The sequence below is a fragment of the Culex pipiens genome, unplaced genomic scaffold (genome assembly GCF_016801865.2).
Source record: "Culex pipiens pallens isolate TS unplaced genomic scaffold, TS_CPP_V2 Cpp_Un0022, whole genome shotgun sequence".
Classification (NCBI taxonomy): domain Eukaryota; kingdom Metazoa; phylum Arthropoda; class Insecta; order Diptera; family Culicidae; genus Culex; species Culex pipiens.
Genome location: NW_026292839.1, coordinates 62,729 through 84,796, shown reverse-complemented (window position 1 = coordinate 84,796; position 22,068 = coordinate 62,729). Strand labels below are relative to the sequence as shown.

The 22,068-nt window shown below is 37.5% G+C and overlaps 1 protein-coding gene across 1 annotated transcript in view; it reads left to right on the top strand.

Moving 5' to 3' along the window:
* LOC120430644 (cell adhesion molecule Dscam2-like) overlaps positions 1–22,068 on the top strand; it is a 72,882-nt gene that overhangs the window by 9,301 nt on the left and 41,513 nt on the right. The window contains exon 2 of the mRNA XM_039595746.2: positions 17,180–17,843. Within this exon, the coding sequence (XP_039451680.1) occupies positions 17,789–17,843 (55 nt within the window). The 5' untranslated portion in view covers positions 17,180–17,788. The remainder of the gene's footprint in view (positions 1–17,179; positions 17,844–22,068) is intronic.

The following is a 22,068-nucleotide window of genomic DNA, read 5'->3' as shown; positions in this document are numbered from 1 at the left end:
TCTTAGGAAACAGCACAACTAACATTTTTTTATGAGCTCAAATTCTAAGTTCCTAATTCTTCTTCATGCCATTGAGATCGGTCGTTTAAAAAAGTAATAAGGACAAGCAAAGACCTGCACTTACGAAAGTAGAACAATGTTGCACTCAACTCCAGCGTTGAAAGCTCACTAGTTAGCGTTGATGAACACTTCAAAATACCGCCAGAAATGCTCCATTTCGAATCCCGTCGTGGGGTGAGTTATGAACCGATCGGTACCGGTACCTTCCCGCATTGAGCGCTAGCTCTACTCAAGCACTTAAAATGTGTCGAGCCGAGCAGCACCAGCAGAACATAAAACAGAATGTGAAAGCTTTCACCCACTTGTGACACGCAGACAGCCGCCATATTCGAGAGCTTTTGCATGCAAAGTGCTGCACATCGGAAGGGTTCTTTTTTTTGCCCCTTTCTTCTGTCGTCTGCCATAAATCAAAGGAAAACCCAAATTCGTTTCGCTGAACACACAGGACCGAGTGTATTATGTTCGGCAGTGACCAGTTGAGAACCTTTTTTTCGGAGTTGCAAAGAGAGATTTCCTTGTTTCAGCCAGAGCCAGCGCTGACAACTACACCTGCCGAATCGTTCCTAGTTCTTGTGCGATTTAAAACTTATTTCTTAAAGAGATGGTTCAAGTCATTTCCTATATTTTCTAAAATTAATAACTCGTCAGCTGTGTGCTATCTTGTGACATAGACCATTTTGGTCGAAAATGAGTTAATGATGACGTTTTGCTCTGGGTGCTGAAAAGACAGAATGCGTAACGTGATTTTCGAATGCTCCCCACTACTCCTCACTAATACAACTGCACTACAGCTGTAAACATAAACAAAGTAGAAGGCTATGTTCAAGCTCAAGCGTGACATTTTTTTTGCTGCTGAAGTGACTTGTTTTGAAACATCTTGGATATGTTGATGTTAGACTTATTGTTGACAAAATTAAGTACTTCGCGCGTGTTTTGTTTACAGACTAAACGAGGGGCAGCCAAAAGAGGGCTTTTTTGTTTTCCACGTGACGAAAAATTGCGTCAGAAGTGGGTGGAATTTAGTGAATCGTAAGAGCATCCAAATGGCACTTTTAAATGTTTCAAAAGTTCGACGCCATCATTTTTTTTTATTCCTGACAAAATAAATTATTGATCGATTACAATACTTGCTATTTCTTGGGAGCATTTTGCGAACAGTAAATTGGTTCCGCTTTGACAGTTCTAAATTGAGGCCGCTTTGCGGACGACTATTCAGCACCCAGGTTTTGCTATACTTAACAAACACTACAAGATGCTTTAACCCGATTTTGGAAACTCGCTTCCGTTTCCCGGATATCGCAATACACACTTGTGACATAGACCAATTTATCATCAAAATGATCGTGCACACTTGTGACACGTCATACATGTTGTTGGAAAATGTGGAAATTTTTTCTTGTTTTTCACAAATTTTTGTTGATACACATTTTCTGAAGGCAATGCAATCTTTTGTTTGTGGAAATATACTGATTAAGTCGGTTAAACTATTGATTTAAGTCTATTTTAGTTTGTATGGAAATTATGTGCACACTTGTGACACGTAGTACAATTTTACTTTCAAAACACACTTGTGACACGTGCTTTTCAGATTTTTGGTTACATACCGTAAACTGGGGTCAATCGGGACACATGGGGCGAATTGGGACAGCAGTTTTAACCATGTTGGAGCACAATATTTTGATTTTTCTAGTTGGTTTCGGTTAGAACAGACTCAGACCAACCAAATGTGTACATCCATTTCCAAATTTAAAAGCTATAAGTGCTCTAAAAACTGCTGTCCCTATTCAGACTGTAGTCCCGATTCACCCCAGATTACGGTAATTTACCAGTTAGAAGAAACTGGTGTAACCAAATTTGTTGAAACTTGGAGCGATTGTTTAGCGATAGTATACGAACCGATTGCTTCAAAAAGTTTGGCTCTACCATTCATAGTTTTGAAAATATTGATCATCAAACTTTAAAAATCGATTTTCTCTAAAAGTACTAAATGGTCGTTGTCACAAAATAGCACGCAGCTGACGAACTGGTAATGCAGCAGCATATGCATATGAATCAATGAAAATGTGTTCTTCCAATAAAAGTTTTACATACCGTCAGTCTAGTTTTTAACATTCTCGATTTCCGCTAATGGATTTTGCAGTAGAATGTAGTTGAGATAAATTTAATCCAAATAAATTATAACCAAAGATCATAAATCACTCATTCATCGCCGATCCAATCTTTGCCGTTGGTTATAATTTTTATTTTCCTTATCTTGTTTCGCACGTGCTCGTCGAAAAGCTTTATTGTTATTTGCACTTGGCCGGGTTCAAAAGAGATGCTAACAACACATTTTTTTCTTAAGTCCAAAAAGTTGTAAAGAGATAAATTTTGTAAAAAAAATGATGATTATAAGATATGTGCACTTAAAGGAGTTTATACATGTAAATCGGCAGAAATGTCAAGTGTTGGAATGAATGTACACTTGAACTTTTATGTTTCAGGGCATTGAAACATTTATTTATTTTGTGTGGGGCATGGGTCGAAGTCAAATATTTTTAAATGGATTTACAATTTTGTTAGTTTTTATTTTACAGAAACTCATTCACATTGAATCGCACTTCTAAAACATAATTGTGTCTACAAAAATTTACAAAAAAAATCACAGGAGAAATATGTTGTACCATGCATAAGCTTTCGCAAAGTTCTTATAAATATGGCAGGCAAAAAAAACTTAACGCCATCTTTAGATGTAATCCAAAATTCAATTTCGTTACGGCACGTTGCGTAGACAACAAATCCTCTTAACTCGAATGGATGGAATAGCGATCACAGCGGAATGAGGTCTGTGTGTGTATGAACAGACACTTTGCTTACGGATGAGTAATCTCATTGTCATTTTAATTTTCCGTAGCCATTAGTGACATCATTCGAAACAAAACACGGCAAGCTAGAACGATGATGAGCTGAGCACAAAAAATTGGGTGCAAAAAGTGGAGAACGTCATCCAAACCCAACAGCAGAACCAGCTGAGTGCTTTTGCCGTGTAAGCCTCGTTCTAACTTTTGTGGGCTTATTTTGAAATCCTTTAAAAGCGAAATTAAAATTTCACGACCACCTACAGCACACATGGTGCTGTGTGTGTGCTATTGTCGGTCTTATTGGCCCTTCGAAAATGGAAAGTGGGTGGAATATGACTCCTATTTCGGAGGAGTGTGCGGCGTGTGGCCTGTCCCGTTAGACCCCAAAAGTGTGGAGTAGCAGCGTGGTTGTTCTGCAGAAAAGCTTTACCCTCACTCCGCTTCCGCATTTCGGTTTCAGTCAGCCGGTTGGCGGTGTGATAAACGATTATAATTTTAATTTTCCTTATCTTGCTTCGCGCGCGCGCTCGTCGAAAAGCTTTTCACCTGCACTGCTGCCGCAGATGTTCCACAACCCCATCGTCGTCGCAGTCGTCTTTGGTTAGACCCACGTGGAAGATGATTTGAATGGGGGGTTGGGATGTGTGTGTGTACATTTTTCAGCGCCGCGAAAGACGCCCGGCTCCGAAACACTCCGGTTCCGGTTTCTTTTGGAATCAGGGCCCTGCAGGGTTGAATTTTGTAATTTTTGCTCGCAACATTTTTTTGTTTGTACGAGGTTAATGCGTGCATATTACAACAAGACAAAAAAAATACTGAAACGATGTTTTTCCCCATACATTTTCGCGATTTTCCCCATATAAACTTCAACGATAAAAAGCGACCCCTAAAACTGATAAGATTTGGCTCAAAACTGGCACAGTTACTAAGGGTATCTCTGATGTCGGTTTTATTTTATTGTCACCCTAATGCATATGCACCCTTGGGGCAAAATGCACCCCCTGTGTTTCCCCAAAATAGTTTATTTCGAGGAAAAAGGATGCAGATATGTAGCTGACACAATAAGAGCTTACCTTACCTACAAAAATGTCAGAATCCTAGAATCCTATCTTAGTTAAGACACTGATGTTCCCGACTTTGGGGTTCCTTATGGACTTGACGTCACACAGTATTTTGAAGTACGAATTTCAGATAGCTGTTGAACAAATTTCTGTAAACATTTGTTCATAGAGTATTCAGTACATGAATAATAAGTATTACTACCACATAAGATCAACAAAAAAAATATATCGTGATTTCCAAATGTGAACAAAAGTGGGTGCATATTGCCCGCATACCTTTATCTGAGGTTTATTGTAACGCTTTAACTTAATTAATTTTTCATTAATTTTTTGCCATTTGTGGCCTTTTTTTTTACCAAATTATTGAATTATTAAAGCTCCTATGATGTTTTTTTTTTTTTTGAAGGTGTTCTTATATTCTAGAAATCTCGATCCTCGCTTAGACTCTAAATTGTTTTAAAATTCTTAAAAAATTTCTCTTAACTATTTTAAATGTCTTATAAGAATGAATTCAACTCCAAAGTGTCCACCAAATTCAACCCTGTGTTACTTTGCTCCAGGAACGTAAAACCTGCAAATCGCTATTTCGTCAGCTGTGTGCTATCTTGTGACATAGACCATTTTGGTCGAAAATGAGTTAATGATGACGTTTTGCTATACTTAACAAACACTACACGATGCTCTAACTCGATTTTGGAAACTCGCTTCCGTTTCCCGGATATCGCAATACACACTTGTGACATAGACCAATTTATCATCAAAATGATTGTGCACACTTGTGACACGTCATACATGTTGTTGGAAAATGTGGAAATTTTTTCTTGTTTTTCACAAATTTATGTACACACATACTTTCTAAAGGCAATGCAACCTTTTGTTTTTGAAAATATACTGATTAGGTCGGTTAAACTATTGATTTAAGCCTATTTTAGTTTGTATGGGAATTCTGTGCACACTTGTGACACGTAGTACAAATTTACTTTCGAAACACACTTGTGACACGTGCTTTTCAGATTTTTGTTTACATTATTTACTGTATCTTTTAACTGGTGTAACCAAATTAGTTGAAACTTAGAGCGTTTGTTAAGCGATAGTATATGAACCGATTGCTTCAAAAAGTTTTGCTCTATCATTCATAGTTTTGAAATTATTTACCAACAAACTTTAAAAATCGATTTTCTCGAAAAGTACTAAATGGTCGTTGTCACAAGATAGCACACAACTGACGATTTGTTGGCTTATATTTAATATTTCCCCATATTTGTTCGTGGGTGGTTCTACAGCGCAAGCAAGTTAGGTTTGCTTGCTTGAAGTAGCAATGGAGCGAACAGGATATTTTCTTGTCTTTTCCTGTAAGTCTGCGGTGAATGAATTAATGGTATTTGCGTGTTGGGGATGCTGCCGCGGCATTATGTTCCACCTTCGAGTGGGCTTTAGCATGTGTTATGTTGGTGCTTGTTTTTGGAGAGAAAGCTGTGGCTGATTTGTGAGCATATATTTCATGTTTTTTGTTATTGCGGATTTATTGTCAACGTGTAAATTCAAGATAACTCACCAAACAGTGATCGTTATTTCGAAAATCGATGTAAATAGATTCGTTTTCCAATCTCATCGTTAATTCAGGTTTCATTTTTCAATATTTTTCAATCGTTTTTTTTTCTGATCTGCCAATGTCAGGGTTTATTCACAGAACGATTGTAACTAGATGCCGCACTTGTTTTGCTCAACCCCGGTGGGGATGGAATAGAACTGAACCGAACCGGGTTCCGATTGTGGTGCCGATATCGTTTACACTGAAAAGCAATTTTCTATCGGTACACCAGGGAAATGTTTGCTGAACGTGATTTAGTGACACGAAGCAGTGATTCTGTGTGCTGGAATAGTGTTTTTTTTTTTAATAAATTCTAACTAAAATCTCATTGTTAGCATGTTTTCGACAATCATGAATTTTAAACATTGAAACAAATTCTCGTTAATCCACAACGAATTAAATTTTCATTCAGTAAATATACCCAATCGACGCTCTGGTGCATTCCACTTCCACTGGAACTAAAAGCTACATTCTTTGCAGTGCAAAATATTTCCTAGACGTGTTTTGCTATCAAAACCGACCAAATTCAGCAGTGGCACTCGAAAATGAATGCGAAACTCCAGATGAAAGCGACTAAAAGCAGCATTCCTGTCCTTCCCGGCGCAAAGTTTTGTTGCCAAACTCAATTTCCCCGGAACTTTGTCTTGCTTTTCCGTCTTAGTTAAACATTTTTGCTCAAACTTTTTGCCGCAATCGGTCCGATGCACCGCAATTCTATCCCAGTCAGTGAGTTTCATCACCGTGATGAGGATGCTGCCTACGAGAGGAGTCGAGAGGAGCGCGTTGGAGTGGCAAGAAAGAAGTAAGATTTTGTGCAGTTGTGTAAATTTGATCAAAGTTGGATTGAAAAGTATGGAGCTAATGTTTGCTTTGCAGTAGCGTTCAGCTCAGTGCAAAATTCTAGTGTGAAGTAAACGGGAGGAAATTGCAGAAACAGCAAGGAATGCTCTCGATGGGAAGGGGTTGAGTAGTATGTTGGACCAGCCCTTAAGAAATTCTTGATTTTTTTTCTCAGTGAATGCGGCTATCACTGCAAGTGTTGAAAGTTGTTTAATTAGTTGAAGATATTTGAAATCTATAACCCTCCTTATTCAAGTATGGTTTCAAGTCTGTCAAGGTTTTTAGAATCAAGTCATATCTATCAGTATGGCAAAAATTTATAAATTTTAATTGGTGCAGTGAGATTTGATAATATTATGCCTTACACAAAACTAGAATAAAATAGTGTTGTGGACAGAACCAGTGCGCGGAGTGCTCCCACTTTCCGCACGTCGCTGGCTCACAAGTGGCTGCCAGTCTGCCACCTTGTGACGCAAGACAGCGCGTCAATATTTATGCTAGCTGTCAAGATTATTTGTTGTGCCCTTTCATTCTATTTCCGGATCTTAACAAGAATACACGCGTTTTACATTTTATTATAATTACCGTGTTTTATTTGCGTATCGTGCGCTGATTCCGTGGCCCTGCCGTAGGTTCCCATGCGACATCACGTCCCGCGCACCGGATACGACAAATAGGATTGATGTAAAATGGTTGGTCAAAATTCATATGGGTCATTCTCCGCCAACTCACACAGCATTGGCCCGACCCCGATTTGCGTGAAACTTTGTGCTAAGAGGTAACTTTTGTCCCTGTTCACGAATCCGAGGTTCATTTTTTGATATCTCGTGACGGAGGGACGGTAAGACCTCTTCCATTTTCCAACATTCGAAAAAAGAAGTGTATTTCAATAATTTGCAGCTTGAAAAGGTGATGGTTTGGAAATTTGGTGTCAAAGGGACTTTTATGTAAAATTGGACGCCCGATTTATTGATGTACTCAGAATTCCAAAAAAATGTAACAAATGAAAACATAAAAAAAAACAAAAATAGTGTCAAAAATTCTGCAATTTTTCGTTACTCGACTGTATTTTTTTTTAGATATCGTCAGCTGTGTGCTATCTTGTGACAACGACCATTTAGTACTTTTCGAGAAAATCGATTTTCAAAGTTTGATGATAAATATTTTCAAAACTATGAATGGTAGAGCCAAACTTTTTGAAGCAATCGGTTAGTATACTATCGCTTAACAAACGCTCCAAGTTTCAACTAATTTGGTTACACCAGTTAAAAGATACAGTAAATTATGTAAACGAAAATCTGAAAAGCACGTGTCACTAGTGTGTTTCGAAAGTAAAATTGTACTACGTGTCACAAGTGTGCACAGAATTCCCATACAAACTAAAATAGACTTAAATCAATAGATTAACCGACTTAATCAGTATATTTATAAAAAACAAAAGATTGCATTGCCTTCAGAAAATGTGTATCAGCATAAATTTGTGAAAAACAAGAAATTTTTTCCACATTTTCCACATTGTCCAAAGTTCGTATGACGTCCCAAGTAACCATCCAGCACTTAAACCCGGTCACTGTTTGGCCCTTAATGCGCTTTCACAGCTGCGAGTAAAAGCTAAATAGTTTTTACTTCAGCACTAACAGCTACTATAGTGCTGAATAGTGGCCGCTTTTGGACTTTACTCGGCTGATTAAGTGCTGGCCTCGACTGTTTCTGTCCACCCCTGCGGTAAACGTAAAAAAAAAGCGAGAGCAAAAGTGTATCTATCTCCCTCTTCCCCGCCTTTTCCCTACACACTCTCAATTCTATTTTTGGTTTGCCCACAGCTGCTTTACCGATTGAGTTATTTTCGTAATGTTGGTTTGCTGCTTATTTCAGAAGTGTTCATCAGAAGTGTTGACGTCGCCGATGTGGTGGTTGTTCCTGAGCCCGTGTCCTCACGGCTATATGAGGAGTCGTTTTAAGATGTGATTACAAGGATTCATGTACTTCATATGAATGGACATATACTTCTTTTTATTGAAATTTCTTGACATCACATAAATGCTTATAAAACTATTGTCTCCATTTTAATGAAAGTGAATTTACTTTATTTTTACATTTATTTGCCAAGCACGTCACACGAAAACCAAAACAACTCCTTCCCGATTTAGGGTAGCAACCTAGCTCATTCTCCGTTGTTGACGATGACGTCATGCGGGTCATAGCCTTCGACGGTGCATCTGAATCTGTCCTGAAACTCGGTGCCACTGCCTCTTGCAAATTCCGGACTTCTTGTGGGCCAACCGCTGAAGCAACACCCGAGCGGGACTCGCGGGGACGGCTGCTTGAAGTTCTCCGTCATTGAGACGATGGATTATTCTATAAAAACTGAAAACGTATAATATAATAGATGAAAATGGAAAAATATCTGATAATATCAGAAACTTACATGATAAAACACCTAAATATATATTAAAAAACAATTTCTATACAAAAAAAAATTCTGACTTTGTGACTGCAAGAGTGAGCAAGAAGTTTGTTTACTCTGGTACTCTCTCTTTCACACTTCATTCAAAGTCAGAATCGTGTTGCCAGTTTGATGGAAATTTTTAGAAGTGTTGCTAGTAGCGGCACTTAATCAGCATTATCTTAGCTTTTGACAATGCTAATGATTTAGTGCTGATTTGCATTACCAAATGCTGTTGGAAGACTAATCAGCAATAGAATGCCGATTTATTGCTATTTTATGACTTTTTTAAGTGCTGGATGGTTACTTGGGTCATTTTCGACTCAAATGGTCTATGTCACAAGATAGCACACAGCTGACGATATGTTATTTTATGGTAAATTGTATGTACTGTTCGAATCTGCAATAACCCAGAAGGGCAATTTTGTCATTAACAACAACAATTTTCATTTTCATACTTTGTGGTATTTAATAACTTTGCGGGGCTGTTTTTTAGAGTGTAACAATATTCTACAAAGTTGTAGAGCAGAGAATTACTGTTTGCTTGTAAACATTATGAGTTATCACGACTTTACGAAAAAAAAGTTTTATCCTAATAAATTTTACAGTCAAGTATCGAAAAATTTAAGAATTTTTGAAACTACACCCAACCGGCGGTCGCAAGATTGTGATACATGGCGGCATGAAAGTATATCAGAATCTGCATGAAAACTGTCCTCATGCATTTTTTGCGATATAGGGGTATGACATTTTTGCCCGTTACCGATCTTTTATCGACAATACCGACGGTTTTTTGATTGTATTTCACAAAAAAACCCTTAACAGTACGAGGATTGAACCACCAATTTGTAATGGTGTAATTTTGTTTTTTTTTTCTTGAACTTTTTTTTTCAAAACCTCACTCCACAAGCTGATTATTGCTCCATGATCTATTTTAGGACTCTGGGATAAATATAAACCAAATCTGTTAACATTTACCCATTGATACTCGGGGGTGAAGTTTGTATGGGAAAAATCGAAAAAATGTATGAAAACCTCAATTTTCTTACGGTCAAAAGTGAAATTCGAAATTTAAAAAGAGATGTTCTAAATCAATGCTCTACAACTTTGTAGAATATATCAAAGATGTGAAAGCCCTTTAGCGATTTATAAATGTAATTTTTGTATGAAAACCATTTTTTAGGCTCAGATATCTCAACCAATTTCGATAAAAATTCGCACATATGCTTAAAATAACCCAAAGAACCGTTTTCTGCTTGTGGAGCAGGGGGTCATTTTTTTCGGACAGTTTGCAATCGAAATGTAAATTCTTCACCTTGTACTTTTCCGAACACTAAATTTAAAAAATATGTCAACAGGAAAGAGGGACTCTTTTTGGCATGTAGTGGGGTCCATCGAAATATTTCATCGGGGGGTCCAGAGCAACTTTTATTAAGGGTTCTATTCGATTTTATAGGATCTTTCGTTGGAAAAGCCACTAAACATCGATGGTTTCATGTAAATATTCAACAAATTTCTTATGAATATGCCTTAGGATACCAGTTTTGTCAATTTTTGGTTCAATATAGGCAGAGATATGCTCAGTTTCTTGAAATAAAAAGTTACTTTCTCCAATGATGGTTATATTTTGTTTAAACATTTAAAATACATCAAATTTTGACAAAATTCTTGAGAATTATTTAATGACAATCATTAAAAAAAACCAGGAAGCATTGTTTATCATGTGGAAGGGAATTAAATCAAGAAATTTGGAGAAAGTAACTTTATATTTTACGAAATTGAGCATATCTCTGCTTATATTGAACCAAAACTGATACTTTTTTAAGGCAACTTGTTCAGCTGTTCTCTACAATGTGATTGATTCGATTTTTTTAAAGTGTCATAAAATGGATACCGTAATTAAAACATTTTCAGGATAATTTTTTTTTTTGCAGTAAGTTACAGATGTTAGTGAAATTAATTTTCCAAACATGACGACTATGGAGATATTTTAAAATCCAATCAAACATAAAGTCTTATGAACCAAAAAGCTTCAAGAACTATGACTCATCGTACGGATATTGTCTTACTAACCCGGATAGATTTCCGCTGGTCGTTCAATTCCATCAAACTTTTCCCCGTAAAGTGCATCGATGGCATGAAATTCAATTTCCCTTGGTGTTGAATGTTTCGACTAGATATCGCGTACAGAATCAATTTTTCAAAACGACTCCCCTCCCCCATACTCCAGCTTCCCTCTACACCTCGTGCTAGGCAAAGTGAAAATTTTCTATTATTCTGCGACGCTGACTGCTCTTGCCCCCGAAGTGTTGATGCACTCCCCGGAAAGTTAGAATATAAATTTCCCATAAATCATGGAACTGTGTTTGCCGAATGTTGAACAAACTTTGAGGCCGCTGCCGCTTGCCACACCAGAGCTTCTACAAATGGCAGGCACCATCGGAGATCTGTGGACCGGTTGGAGTCGGTTGGCCGATCTGGGGTCACATTTGGATTGCATAAATTACGGCGAAGAGTGGCCGACAGCGAGCGCCACACAGTTTTCATAAAATATACTTCACATAGATATCTCTCTTTTTCGTTTGGCCGGTTTGGTCTCCTGGTTGGGAGGATTTGTGAGAAACGTTCGTTCAGTCTTTGGGTTTCGGTCTCTGACGTGGAAACACTGGCAAAATGGGGTGCATGAATTTATAACACGACTGTGAATATATTTATCTATTACCCCCTCAGAACAGTCGCTGTCGATATTGACGTGGGCGGTTCAAAATTTTATAACGTTTTGAATTTATGCATCCCAATGTTTGAATATTCGCTCCTAATCATAGGAATGTTTTTCGTGTGACGATTTTCTTTTAAATTATGACAGGTGAGTTTGAACAAATTTAGAGCAAAATGAATGTAGACAACCTTTGGTGGCTCAATCACTCACCGTTTGGAACTGGCCGTGAATTCGGAAGTTCAACTTTATTTGCAAATGGTCGTGCTAATTTAAAATGATTCAAATTTTTAAATTTAGCTTTTTACTCTCTGTTAAGAGTTGGTACGGATAAGCGAATAAGTTGACTAATGATGTACTGTGAAACGCGTGGCTTGTGCTACCACGCACAGTACTAATTCTCGCCTGCTTACACAGTAAAAAAAAACATGGTAAAATTACATCTAAAAAGGGGTACATCTTTTATGTCAGAAAAAAGCTTTAATTTTACCTCTAAAAATGTGTAAATTTACATCTGGCAGACGCTAGGAAAAAATATCTGTAATCCTAAAAAAATATCAAACCGGCGATAGTTATATCTAGCTTACTAAATCCGCGCCCCAACCCGCACGGCCAACCTCGCCGCTGTGAAAACTGGACGATCAAAGTCAATGTACCTCTATGTGCTCCGTACATTGTATACTGTATTTACTGCATATACGGTACATAGAGCTACATAGGGGGATGGTGTCGCTATTTTTAAACCACGTTTTCCACTTTTTCGCATCGAAACCGACTACTTTATCGACTTCATTTTGCTGGGCGAGATAGGACGCCGTCTATTTTTAGACGATGACTCAGCACTTTTACACTCTTGCGCTTAAAAAAACCAGGTGGCAGCACGATGTAACGCCACGTCCCTATTAGCTACATTTTTTTACTGTGTAGGTGGCAGTTCTGTAATCGCTCTTTTTCTCTAATTTTGAACTCTCTGTCAGCGTTGCCAGGTCTACGGATTCTTCCGTAGATCTACGGATTTCGCAAATTTCTACGGATCTACGGAATGAATGTAAAAATCTACGGATTTTTTTTTTAATTTAAATAATTGCTTGTATTGATTCAATAATTGTATTATACAATAAGGCTTTCTAGTCAGAAATTTACCAACACATTCAAAGTATGTTTACATTACAGCTGGACGTTTGTTTGCATCAGGTTTCCTATCTCTTTCTAGCAAAAGTTTTTTGTCAGGCGACTTCTAGCTGGCTTTTTTGACTGGCCGCCCGATATGTCAGCAAACATACTTCGCAGGGCAGTGACAGCTCGAGCTCGATCAATGTTTGCATCAGGACACTGTGACGAGAAGTTCGTCATTTTTGGGTTAAAATATATTTTTTTCACTGGGCCTAGAAAGCCTTATAGGGAACATGTTGCAAGTATTTCTCTATTTCAGAATGATGATTTTCATCTAATCTAACCCAAGCGCAGCCATCTTTTTGAAAGCATTCTGGAGAATGTTGGGCGATTACTTCCTACAAACTGTTTCAAATAGGAGAAATACTTGGTACTCGATTTCAGTTGAAAAGGCTTTTAATCAGCTTCAATTGAACGTTAAAGAGTTGATATGGCAACATAAGAGGCACAATGGAGTTAGATGCTATTCCCTTATTTCGAACTTTTTGACTTGTTTATATGCTGTATCCCAGTCAACTTAATTGGAATTCTGGAACGGAATTCAATTCGAATCGTTTACGTATTCCGTTTCAAACGCAACAACCGATTCCGTGTACGTACCGGTTGTTGCGTTTGAAACGGAATACGTGAACGTTTCGAATTGAATTTTGTTTCAGAATTCCGATTGAGTTGACTGGGGTAATTCAAAGTTGCGGAAACCCCGGAAACCCACTAAAAATTTTGGCTCGAGCCTCGAGTCGATCTGGCCTGAATCGAGTCGAGGCTCGAGCCAAAATTCTCAGTGGGGTTTGCGGGTGCTTAATCCCAGTCACGGAATATTCTGGCAGAGCTGGTTCTGCCAAAATACAGCTAGAGCGGTGGAACATTTCTGATAGAATGCTGTGAGAACATCCAGCTCTGTTAGAACTGATCTAGAATCCTGCTAGAACGTCGTGACTGGGATGGATCTTGTTAATGAACTGACATTTGATTAAAAATAAGTTTTTTTTATCTGATATCTTCAGTTTCGAAGAGATGTATTGAAATTTGATATAAATATGGTCAATTTCGAAGTAATATATTTTAAAGTTAGATTATTTTTACAAACATATGGGGTACAAGTTTTTAACAATTTCGTATGGAAGAAGAGAATTATTTCCCTGGTTCATTTATGTTAGGATGTAAAAAAAAAACAAATCAATAAAATATTTTAGAACCCGGATACATATATGAGCTTGATGGTTGTGACAGGACTTGGCTCACGGGCTTTGAAGTTTAAAGCTGAGTATGGAGCTCGGAAGGAACAAGTTCTAGAAAAGTTGAGTGCGTGTAACAGTACATGCGCTTGTGATTCTAATCTAATCTAATTTAATTGAACACAAGCGTAGCTTGTCCAAAGAAAGCATCCTGCACGGAGTTGCATTGTTAATTTGATTTTGGTTAACTGCGGTAAATTTTCTTGTAATAATTTGTTGTCGAATTTGTAAACACTGAATTGTTTCCAAAATCGTCAAAAAAAATTTCGATATTGTTAACAAAGTTGTCGATTTTGAAATCATTTACAACGAAATCGAAAAATATGTTGCCGATTTTGGATGTTGGTTTCAATGTTTCAATTCATTGTTTACAAAATCGACGACACAGAGTTACCGGGTTTACTTATAGAATTTTTATCCGTGTGGAAGAACATGTGTTTATATTACGTCCCATATTCTTTCTTGTCAACAAAAAAATATTTCAATACATTCGAGCATACCGAACTGTATTACACTCATGGGAGCGGGCACGCCTGCTTCTATGCATTAAACGCAAAGAGGATTTCGTGAACGGATCACATTTCACAGAATCTATAGGGGAAGAAGTATGCGTGGACATATCGTACCAAACCAAACAAAAATGTTCCAAAAGTAAAAATTCTGAAGTTCTTAAAATCTAAATTTTCTTCTAAAATTTTAAAATACATAAATTCTAAAATTCAGTATTTCTAAATTAGCTGATTAGACCGGTTAGTTGCTAAAATATTTCACAGTCTTCCAACGCCGCCACCTAAGATTACAAAAAATAAGATCACATTAGAGTTTTTTTCAAATAATAGTTTACGTTGAAATTGTAGGAAAAAAATTGTGAAATTTTGGCGAGGACTTCAATAATTCATTCAATTTGAATATCAAATCAATTTTTATAATTTTTTGTTGTCTTTTTTTCGTTGTTGATTTTTTAGATTTTGTAAAGCCGGGAACCGTGGTGTAGGGGTAAGCGTGATTTCCTCTCACCCAGTCGATCCCGGTGGCATTTTTCGAGACGAGATTTGTCTGATCACGCCTTCAGTCGGACGGGAAGTAAATGTTGGCCCCGGACTAACCTAAAGGTTAGGTCGTTAGCTCATTCCAGGTGTAGGAGTCGTCTCCCTGGGTCCTGCCTCGGTGGAGTCGCTGATAGGCAGTTGGACTAACAATCCAAAGGTCGTCAGTTCGAATCCCGGGGTGGATGGAAGCTAAGGTGTAAAAAGAGGTTTGCAATTGCCCTAACAATCAAGCCTTCGGACACCTAGTTTCGAGTAGGAATCTCACAATCGAGAACGCCAAGGCCGCCAAGTTTAGATTTTTTTTATTTTTGTAATATTTTAAAATTATAGTGACTTGGAACTTTTATTGGCAAAAAATTATATGACCTTTCTCCTTGCCATTTTCTCTGGTTTACTTTATTCCAACCAAAAAATAACCATTAGATTTTTGGCATTTCAAGATTTTTTCACTAAGATAACTTTAAAGTTTTAGCGATGACCTATACTTTTTGAGTACAAAAGTTGCGTATTTCAATTACGATTTTTTAAACGTTTTTATGTTCAGTTGGCATATAAAATAAAAAATATAAAGTATTAAAACCGAAATTACGAGCCATAGCCTCAACATTTTAATTCAAAAGGTTTTTTAAAATGCATTATTCTTCTATCCAGTTGTTCAGCAATCATAAGTTTCCAAAATATCTATGTATTGGTGATTTTTTCGGATTCCGCGGTGCTGACTGGTGTTCCTTTTTGAAAATGCTTATAACTTTCGGTAGGGTGGCCAGATCCTCAATATTTTGGGCTCGTTAGAAATCTCTTTAAAATAAATACCTTTTTAATAATGTATAACATTAAGGGGTTTCTTACAAAAAAACACCCTTTTTACAATCTTCTGGACTTTAGTTAAAATCGTTTTTCTAGCATAACTTTTGAAGTACTTAACTAAACTTCATAAATTTTAATAGCGACTTATGGGTGTTTTATAGGCTTTCCTCATTGAGGTGAGGAAGGCAAAAACTTACCGATAAAACGATTCAACATAATTTAGTAATACGGCTCAGGTATAATGCAATATTTCAAATGGTATAAAAAAGATCTCTAAAATTCTTTGTGTAAATATGGGTATTCGGCGCCGTCGCTCCGTGCCATACTTTCATACACTTAGGAGCCCAGGGCGGCGAAGTCGTTGTAGATATAAAGGAAGACACTAGTGGTTGGTACTAGCAATGGTGGCCGACAACTATAAAGTCAACTTCGTTTTTCATAAAAAAGATCTAAGAAATCTAAAAAATTAAGTGTCATGCATGAAGTATCAAAAATCAAATAAAGGTGGCATTTGGCGCGAGTATAAGTACTATATTTCAAATATAGGTGGCGTTGCAAAAAAAAAGGTCTACGGAATGATCTCCGGCAAAACCTGGCAACGCTGCTCTCTGTGGTCCCACTATCAAAAATAATCTTCTAAGCCTGCTGCGATCGAAGGCGCGAAATGCACCGATGATATTTTACATCATTTTATGTGTACAGACCAATTGGGACTCGAGTGCTTCTCCTAACTTTATTATCAATCCATTATCCACTGCAGGCAAAATTTCCGATCCTACATCAAAAGCACCGTCCCATATTAGCGGCCAAACATCATCAGTCTTGTTCACGCTGCCACATTCCATACGATGGCGGACGTCCCTGTCACTCAGCATCACGTGTCGCTTCACTGTGTTGACACTGTACCGTTGCTACTTCTAGATGTCCTTTCACAGGAGGAGCACGGTAAACTCCATTTAACGCTTGTTTACGCCGCGAAAAATTAGGAAAGAAAAAAAAAACAACGACAACTCAACTCAACTCAATTGAGCATAAATTTGACGAAACAACACTCTTGTTTCACTTAGAGATTCGCTTGGCGTAATAAACCCCGCGCAACAACATCTGCGTGCATAAAACATCGCACCGCTTATCTGATTAATTATTAATATGCAAAATTGGTCGTCGTTGGGCGGGTGCGGGAGTAAAAGCGAGATGGCATACACCGGCGGTGTTCCAAGGGATTCCAGAAGTGCTCGAAGCGAAAGCACTTCTTCGGAAAACTCACTTCTGGGTAGCCCCTTCCACGAGAAATATGCTTGTAATGCAAAAGTTTTTTCAACATCTTCATTTTCTTGTTCTTCTCTATTCCTCTCTTGCAGCATCGCCACCATACCCCCACGTGGAAGATCACCGAACTCTGACTCCAACAGCAGCAGGAGAATCGTAAAAGTTTAGTCAGGAGCCCAACCCTCGTCACCACACTTGATCCGCTGAGCTAAAAAGTTGTTCTGTCGCTTTGCCGCTGCAGGCAAAACTGCCAAAAGTGTGAAATCATTAATTGTACATAAGTATATAGAGCGAGTAGTTATCCGTAATCCCCAGTATCAAATAGTTGGAGAAAAAATGTCAAAGTTACAACAAAGTGCGACAGTTGGTAATTGAAAAGGTAACAACGGTAAAGTTTTACAAATTCCAACTCTCACTCGTTACCCCCACCTCGGTTGAACTGGTTCAATTTCGATAAGGAAATTTACTGACTTGAGGTACACTTTAGATGTGCAGAGTGAAGTAAAGTGCTGCAATTAGTGGTCTCAAATAGCACCCAAGGAAGAAGAAACCCAACGAGATGACCAACCGGAGGAGTTGCTGTCTTAGGTGGCGGCACTAGTCAGAGAACAAGGGTTGCTCGCAACATACCACGAGCGTGGTCCAGAACATCGGCTGTTGGTTTTACCGGTCTATGGTTTTGCCAAAGCTCCGCCACCACCATGATGGATGTGCGTGGTCTTCTGAAAGCTGCCTGCTTGCTGTACATACTTAGAGGTGAGTTATGTTTATTATTCATTTTATATTTATTTTTGAAGGTACTAATCAACAAAGAGGTACTCGGGTTGTTTTGAAACCCAAAAATCATTGAAAAAACGGCTTATATCCACTTTTATTAAAATCGAGATTATTCCACCAAATGGTAGAGGACGTTCCAACGCATCAACTGAAACTCTAATTTCACTAAAATATTATTTACTTATGGTTGCCGATGCGAAAAACCAAACGGCCAATATCCCACTCCCCTTTGAAATTGCCTTGGCGAAGATTTGGTGACGAACTCTTAAACGCGATTTTCTCCGAGTAGGGGAGATGGGGGTAAGACGGCCACCCTAAGGTGAAAACTCATTTAAAATCAAAATAAACCATTATTTTCAACTCCAACTTAGTACAGATCCTAGTTGGAAGTCTCCTTTATAGAAATTACCTAACTTGGTCTCTTTAAAATAAACTTTTCTATACTTTTTATTGATTTCAAAAAAGTGTGTTTTTTCGATCCTTCCTCCTCTTGCGGGGGTAAGACGGCCACCGTATTTTGCAACTTAGATAACTAAGATAAAAATACATAAAAATCTAATATTTTTATCTAATAGTGTTAAGGACATTATCACCATGACTGCGAAATGAAAAGCTTTTAGTAATATGCTCCAAAATGTTTTTAAAACAGTTTATAATCAAAGAACTTTTTCCAAATGATAAATATTACGACACATAGATGATTACGGCAGTTTTTTTCTTAATTATCAAAATTTTGTTAACAACCCACTTTTTAGCTTTGCAAAAAGTGGCTCAAAGTAACCTATTTTGCCTAAGGTACAATATCATTAGATATTTTGGTAACTTTTATCATGTTAAGTAGTAAAACAAGCGCATGGCCGTCTTACCCCGCCTGGCCGTCTTACCCCCACCTCCCCTACTTGCTTTGGCATAATAGCCGAAATTTCAAATTTTTGAGTATGCCATCAAATTGGGCGTCCAATTTTACATAAAGGTCCCTTTGACACCAAATTTCTATCTCGTCATCGTTTCAGGCTGCAAATTATCGAAAAACATGTCTTTTTCGCATTGTTAAAAATTAAAGGGGTCGTACCGCCCCTCCGTCACGAGATATCATAAAACGGAGCTCGGATTTGTGATCAGGGACAAAAGTTAACCCTTAGGACAAAGTTTCACACAAATCGAAGAGGGGTCTGGGCAACTTTCCCCGATTTCGTGTGAGTTGGTAGAGAATTACCTATATAGAATGTCGATTTACATTCAAATTGTCTTGGTCTAGGTCATGAAAAAAAAGAAACCTTTTTTCTATCGATCACGAATTAATTCTTGGCTTTAAAGGGTTATACTTTTTTTTCAAACGATACAGCACTATAATTATTTAAAAAGCTCACCGAAATGTTATAAATTTTTAATCCATGATATCGCCAAACAAATGAGCAAGAGGTGTTCCCAGTTTTAATATTTTTGACAAAAAAAAAATATTAAAAATAATCCATTACATGATATTTTTCGGGGAGCAGATTAGTTTAATAGGAAATGAATGATATCAAACAAGCCTTACCCGACAAACTTCGTTCTGCCTTATTTTCGATTATTGACGTTTTTAGCTCTTTTGCTTATTCAGCCTCCTGTGATCAAAATTTGATTACGTAACATTTCCCATACAATCGGCAGATTTTCCGGAATCGATTCCAGAGTGACTAAAGTTGTAACTTTTTGGCATAAGAACCTTCCTTGGGCTTCTACGAACTCAACGCAGCAAAGAACACCTCAATCCGACGCTCCGTGTTGAACTGATTCGCGTTCGAACAAAACCATCGATTTTTTTTTATATATGTATATATATATATAGATAAGTTCTCTCATTAAATTTTCATTCTAATACATGTTTAAACATTGGGGCCAATATTTAAAGAAAACGTATACTTCCAATTGAATTTCAGAAATTCCCAGGAAATTTTTCAAATTTCGGGAAATATTTTTTAAAGGAATATCCCAGGAATTCATTAGATGAAATTGAACACATTTGGATTTTTATTTTTTTTTATTTTTTGCAACGCAATTGCGTTAAAGTTGAGAAAATTTTCTCCAAGACAGTTTGGTGCTACCTAGCTCTGGCTAAAAATTACTGTGTGATCAAAACTGGTCTGAAATGCGATTTTTGAGCTAAAATCATATTTTAGACCAGCCTTAAGAGCACTGTACTGCACATGTTCGCATAAATGTCCCATATGCAAAAACAGCAAGCTGAGAAAAACGCATTTGAAGTTTGTCCCATACATAAGGATGAGTGTTAAGTTTTCGCGAAAAAACTAGATTTCCTCCTGATTTCTGGAACAAAGTACTGGATGCTATAGGCTCTTTTGAAAGAGCACACAATTTTGAACCAAACTGCATCAATAACTCGAAACCGATGAAAATGCATATGGGACATTTATGCGATCAGGGGCAGTGTATCTTTTTACTTTCTTCGGAGAAGATTATTCTCAATATGAACGTGATTGTGTTGGTTCAAGCTATAAAAAATAAGAGGGTCGGTGGTTGTTTTAAGGCCTAAAAAAATTTAATTATTTTGAAAATGTACATAGTAAAGTTGTATCAGTTATTGAATATTTGTTGTCATTTTACATAGAGCAATTCAATTGTTCTGTTAAATGAAGAAAATCTTCAGTCCCTCTTTTGTGTGTATGACATAAATGCTAAAGCCCCTTTTTCCCTGGAGATACAGGGTCAAAAGAGAAAATTGGTTGTACTTTTCCCTTCATCCGAGCAATTTACTTTCAAACAATCCTGACCTGAGAATTAAGTAGCTTCAATTATTTCACAGACCACCGCAGCTGCAGCGATAATCATTCAACCATTTTATTAGTTTGCAAATACCGTATACCACCAGGAATGCTATAGAAGATAAATTCCAGCGCTTTCCGTGCAGTTTTCATTAGTAGTTCGGGATGCTGCAGAAGAACACACACACACACCTTTCGTTCCGTTCGCCAGCTTCTGCTCAATATCTTCGGTCCTACGACGTGCTATGCTCGTGAGACCCCGTTGAAAAGAGTGCAGCAGCAGCAGCAAAACATTCAAAAAAGTACAAACTCGTGCGGAATGCATCTCGTTTTTCTCCTCCAGCTGCTGAAATACTTCACCGTTCGGGAGATCCTTTGCCGCCCTGGAACCACCACGTAGGATCCAGAAGGTCGGAAGAAAGCTGCCATTACAATGCAGGTCGAAGTTCGCGACGAGGTTGGGTTTGGGGCCAGATGGCAAAGTTCTCACTGCCTCGTGTAATATTCGAAGCTGCCAGCAGCAGCAGCCCATTTGCAAGTTTTGCATAGGATTGTTGTGCAATATGGTGGGGTTAAGTTTGCTTACGTTTGGCATCAAATGAGCACAGTGCAAAAAAAACCTCTTTCTAAATTTTTGTGAGAGTTTGCAGAAGAAATTTAAATACTTCTTACAGTGCTGTGAAGTCGTACAAAAACATCAAGGTGGGGTATTTATTAAGCATTCCTGTATGGATGCATTTGGAAATGAATTCTAAGAGCACTGTCTGGTGGTTCACAATATAATGTTCGTGTTTGTTCTTGTATTCTTGTATGTTTTTATGGCGTGCTAAAGAATCAACGGTTCAAAACAATTGAAATGCATAGATACTAAACTCCGTTGCTCGTTTGCCTGTTATTTTTCACCCTTTGAAAAATGACCTTAGTGTCTTGAGCGTGCACTGTCTTACTAAGAATTGTCTAGAAAAGGGCTTATAACAAAGTTAAAAAAATCCCTTCCTCACTGAGGAAAGGCGGTCCCCAACAGACCGTTATATTGAAAAAAAAACCCAAACCAATGATTGGACATGGTTTTTGAGAACATTCTGCACCTCTAGGTCGATTTTCAAAATATTTGTAGGCAATATTTTCGAATACCGACAGTTTTAGTTTTTTGAGTATGAAATTGCATTTAAAATGCCTAGTTAAAGTTCAAAGTTTCAATGTTTCAATTCTTAAACGTTACTAGTAATGGTTTCAAATTTTACGTACATAAATTGAAAATAAATTGGCAATGAATGGATTAAAACAAGATTTTAATTTTTCAACAGTCCATTTTATTGTTTATCATTTTCTGTAGTATGTTTTCGCATAAAAATAATCATGGAATTACCATTATTTACTAGAATTATCAAAAATTACTGAACTACTTGCTCAAATTCCTAGAAATTCCGCATCAGTGA